Genomic DNA, 5,402 nt, shown 5'->3' with positions numbered 1-5,402 from the left:
CCTTGCAGTTGGCTTTCTTGAGCATTTTAAAGGTTGCACCGATTTAACTTCAGGCTTAGAATCAAGATTTTCCTGTTCAACACCATCCTCAAGTCTGCTATAAACCTCAACCCGAGCTGCAGCCATTTTAGCTTCCATATCTGTTTCCATTACCTTTAACTTGCTCTTCTCCTCATCAAGTTGCTGCAGCACTTCAGCCTCCTTCTGCTTCATTTCTGCCATAATCTGGGACTCATGACATTTCCACTCACATTCAAGTTTACTGACTTTAGCATATTGAGCTTCAATCTCCAACATGGATCTAACTTGAACCTCTTTGGCCGCAAGATCAGCTTCTGCAATTACCCGCTCTTGAGAAACTTTAGAGCTGGTAGTTGATGAACCACATGTACATGAGGAACCTTCAGTAGAGGCTTCTCCAAAGACAGACTGATATTCATCTCTATTTAAGATTTCTCGCACCCTTTCCTTTTCAACTTCTTGATTAAATTTCTCTTCAACAATACTCCCTTCCAAACGCTTACATACAAGATCATAAATCTCATTTGTTAATATAGTACAGGCATCTAGTTTCTGCACAATATCTGGAGTATTTAAAGAATTACGTTGAAGGAACTCATAATTCTGCTTCACTTTATCAAGGCTGTTTTGAACTTGCTGATTTATTTCATTCAGATTCTCCTGAGAGCAGAAACCTTTTAATTTCTTCCTAGCTTCTCTGGCAATTTGTTTCCAGGATACATAAGATTTAAGAAATGCTTTTGTCTCTTTTGCAGATTCTGCCTCTCTGTACTGCTCTCCCTTTTCGGTTAACTTTCTTGTTCGAGGACCTGAAACTAACTCTTGTCCCTTTGGCTTTACTTCAGTACACAAATCTTCAGCAGAAAGTCCTTTTTCACTTGGCAGTGACATCTTAACTCTTTACAATGACATTAAACCTTACAATGAAATTAAACCCACATTCAAAATACTTGCAGAACACACCATTCCATTTTATTTAATGTTTTTTTTCTCTCTCTCTCTTTTTGGTCCCGTTTACCTTTTAATTCGGCGTAATTTCATAAACGCCAATAATAGTCAGGTGACCTCATCTCCAAGTCGTTTCCGTATTGTTTGATCAGTCAATTTCTCACCGAGCCAGCGATCATCGTCTGTCGGTATCAGTTTCTCATGCAAACTTGGATCCACCGCGAAGACAGCTCCTCATGGTGGCGTTGACTCCGAAGCGGCGTCAAACTTCGGCCGATGTCCGATCCAAACGTCTCACAGTCAATGGAAGGCGACACACGGAAGCCTCGAGTTTTCACTGTAGCAGCTCCCCAGCAGGTGAATTAATTTTTACGCAGTCTCGACGGGTGATTTTCATGGCTTGTTTATTTTCTTTGATGTGGATCATCAAACAGTCACCACACCCATCTCAGTCACCATAATCACCGTGAAAACTAATCGGATACAAATATTAGAATATAAACATAAACTTACAACACAAACAACAAAATAAAACGTACCTCGCTGCTTTCACCGGGGAACGCTAAACGTTAACAGTGCCAAGCACATCCGACAGTTTGTTGAAGTTATTCATTGATACAGTGATTTCCCAGCCTTTATAGGGCCTGCCCTCATTTGGCTACGGCAGCCCGCGAGGTACAAAAAAAAAAAAAAAAACAAAAAAAAAAAAAAAACTTAAAGTGCAAATACAATTAAACAAAACAAAACATAAACCACCAACAGTGGTAATCAAAACAGACAAACATCATTAAACAACCTGCAACATCCTTTAAATAATTTACAATAAATAATATACAAATTTGAATAATTTAGATAACTTAATTTAAATAGTTCTCTATCCATTACACTGAACCTACATAAAAAGAACTACAGACAACGTTCATTATATTTCCATCAAGCTTTCATGAAAGGAGAAATCGCAGCGTACAGCAGTGTATTTTCAGAGAAGTGAGAGATAAAAAGAAAAGGCAAGTTTTGTCTCTACACACAGGTCATCTAGTCCTTTCTCATGAGATCGATTTCTCCCCAGGACGGGGAATAATCTGTTGGTAGAGATAATCATGCTGCAGAGTCATTCTGTGAGAGTGGGTCAAAAGTTTTAACACAGTAAAAAGTTAACACTTCTAAATGAAAATCAAAATAGTAATATAAACTACTAAGGTAAGAGTGATAACTACATGTAATAATAATCTTTATTATATCTGATTATGTAGATTTATGGGTAATAATGACCAACGCTGTAGATCTCTAATGTCGTTGGGTGTAACTGCATTCAAAAGGTTGAATTTGTTTTATATATTTATTATGTCAGTTAAACCTGGACATTTTCTGGATCCTTAGTGATTGATAGTTAATGTAAGAACCTGTTTTCTGTAGATTTAATTTCTAAAATCAAAATCTAATCTAATTTTATTTGTATAGCACATTTCAGCAGCAAGGCATTTCAAAGTGCTTTACATCATTAAAAACAAAAACACAGAGTCATGTAACATTGATTAAACAAAAATGTTTTTTAAATTAAATAAAAAAAATTAAAACCTGCACCCCTTTTCTAACCCTTTAAAACTTTAGTTGAAATGCCATTTAACTGGCACTCTAACCCTAATTTAGCCATAAGCAACTCTGAACAGTGTTTCAGCTGTTTTACAGTTTTCTGGAAGTTTGTTCCAAATTTTTGGTGCATAGAAGCTGAATGCTGCTTCTCCTCGTTTGGTTCTGGTTCTGGGGATGCAGAGCCAGGAGATCTGAGGGGTCTAGACGGTTGGTACAACAACAGATCTTTAATGTGTTTAGTGATTTATAAACTAATAACAGTATTTTAAAGTCTATTCTTTGAGCTGCAGGGAGCCAGTGTAGGGACTTTAAAACTGGTGTTATGTGCTCTATCTTCCTGGTTTTACTGAGAAAGCGAGCAGCAGCATCTGGATCAGCTGCAGCTGTTTGATTAATTTATTAGTCAGACCTGTGAAGATGCTGTTCCAGTAATCAATACGACTGAATATAAACGCATGGATGAGTTTCTCTAGATCATGCTGAGATATAAGTCATCTAATCCTGGAGATGTTCTTCAGGTGATAGAAGGCCGACTTTGTGATTGTCTTTATGTGGCTCTGAAGATTCAGGTCAGAGTCCATCACTACTCCCAGGTTTCGAACTGATCGCTGGTTTTAGTTGTAATAACTGAAGCTCGACATTGACTCTAGATTGTTCCTCTTTAGGCCAAAATTCTACCCAGATTAAGAGCTGAATGTTCTGAGTAAAGAGAGGAGATCAGGTCAGCTGATTCTGGGTCAGTTATCGTTAGCAGCTCGTCGTTAGCAGCTCATCGTCTGGTCTGGTGTCTTTAATAGTTCCACCTATAATGTTCTTGTTCTCTGATGGCTCAATGAAAACACAAAATGGGGCTGAGGGTTCAGCCTGGGCCACAGACCCTTTAATGTTGTATCTGATAATCTATGTTAATCTGGATCCTGGCAGCAGTTGATTCAGACTGAAAGCAACCGATAATCTGATTATTACAGACAAATCCTTAATAAATAAAGATCGTTCCAACACACTGAATCAAACAGCTTTTCATAATCTAAACTGAGAGTTTATTGATTCTGTGTTTAACCTTTGACCTCTGAGGTGCAGAGCCAGTCTCACGTTGTCATGGGTTTGAATGTTGATGATAAAACCAGATAAAATCTGATCTGTCTGTAATTCCTGGGATTATAAATATTAATCCAGTGTTGCTGCAGATCTCCTGTAATCGATGTTTAAACTGATGTTGGTCTGAATGAACCACATTCAGTTTTATCTTTACTGGTTCAGGAATCACTGAGATCTCTGCTCTTCTCCAAGATGGCAGCGTTTCCCCTCCATAAAGTTCATGTTTAAATCAATCCTTAAGCAGCCGCTCCGCCGGGTCGCCGTCCTCACCTGTCATCTGATTACCTTTCAGTTTTTAAATCACTTTATTAATCTCCTCCTCAGTTATTAGTCGATTATTTTGATCTGTTCCTATCGATGGTAAATCCAGAGCAGCAGGAAAAACCCTAAGAGGACGACTGGACTGCATGAGGCTGAGAGCAGAACTGAGTGGAGGAGAAATCAAAATATATTTATGTCTTTTAGAGAATGGCGTCTTTATGTGTTGGATTTTTTAATTTCTGTACAAATCTATTAGTTTCTTTGCTTTTGGGTCATTTTAATAACAGTTCAGTTTAATAAATTTATCCTTTTTCCCCATTTGGTTTCATATAAACAGTTTCGCCTTGTTTCTCTGATTGGTACTAAGGTTTTGTCATTATTATTTTCCATACGTTGTATTTCTAGAGGTTTTAGTTTTATAGTGAGAAATTTAAAAACTTTTTCTTTTTTTTTTTGAGAAGATCAGATAATTAACTTCCCTCTCCTCTCAGTCTTTGCTGCATCCCATAATATTCAAGGAGAAATATCCTCTGTGTTGTTCTGGTTCATATAATCTTTGAGTTGTTTTTCTACAAACCTGATAAATTTAGGGTTATTTAATAAACTATTGTTAAACCTCCACAGGGTTTCTTTTTGTTCATTACCCAAATGGAGAGTCATAAACACTCTGCATGATCAGATGTCTCTCATCCCTGTGTTACATTTATTATTCTGTTTATTAACATTTGATATAAAGACAAATTCTAATCTTGAATGATGAGAATAAAAAAATGTGTATTTTTTTGTCCTGAGGGTTTGAGTCCCTCTTTACATCCGCCAATCTTGATTCTTTAAGCTTTTTTTAATGTAAATTGTTTATGTCTGAGACTTTTAATTTTTCTGGAGTCCAGAAAATAATTTTTGTAAATGTTCCAGTTTCCGCCTCATATTAATATCTGATACCTTATGTCTCAAATATTCCTAATAAGTCATTTATTATCATCTAAACATTCAATAAAGTGATTTCTCTATGACTGATGCAGTAAATGTTTCCCAGTCTCTTCTGGTTACTGGAAAACTTTCACTGCTTCACCATGAAAAATGCTGCTGAACCTAAACGCTCTGGTTCTGGTTCTGGTTCTGTCCATCATGATCCAGATTATCACTACAGTAGATCAGACTGACTGATGGGCTGAGAGTTTATCAGTCTGTCTCATCTGAATGTCTGCAGACATTAATGAGGATCATCATGTCTGACCAATCATGGGCCACCTGGACCAGGTTCCAACCCAGTTCAGACCTGAAGGAGCAGCAGGACCGGTTCTGCTGCTGCTGTGCAGGACAACCAGAACAATCTGCAGCTTTTAGCTGAAGCAGGTTGACGACTGTCCACTTTCTACTTTGTTACAGCATCAAATCCAGCAGATGAACGGAGACACAACTGGGAGCATCATGTGTCTGGTCTGCTCCCAGTTTCCTCTGTGGCAGCATTTAATAATCTG

The 5,402-nt window shown here is 37.6% G+C and overlaps 1 protein-coding gene across 1 annotated transcript in view; it reads left to right on the top strand.

Moving 5' to 3' along the window:
• LOC103131202 (protein NLRC3-like) overlaps positions 1-5,398 on the top strand; it is a 14,828-nt gene extending 9,430 nt beyond the window's left edge. Inside the window, exon 2 of the mRNA XM_007542794.2 lies at positions 5,311-5,398. Coding sequence (XP_007542856.1) covers positions 5,311-5,329 — 19 coding nt within the window. The 3' untranslated portion in view covers positions 5,330-5,398. The remainder of the gene's footprint in view (positions 1-5,310) is intronic.
• The last annotated feature ends 4 nt before the right edge of the window (positions 5,399-5,402 follow it).

The sequence above is a fragment of the Poecilia formosa genome, unplaced genomic scaffold (genome assembly GCF_000485575.1).
Source record: "Poecilia formosa unplaced genomic scaffold, Poecilia_formosa-5.1.2 Scaffold729, whole genome shotgun sequence".
In the NCBI taxonomy this organism is placed as follows: Eukaryota; Metazoa; Chordata; class Actinopteri; order Cyprinodontiformes; family Poeciliidae; genus Poecilia; species Poecilia formosa.
Note: the sequence above shows the minus strand (reverse complement) of the source record. Positions and strands in the feature narration are given on the sequence as shown.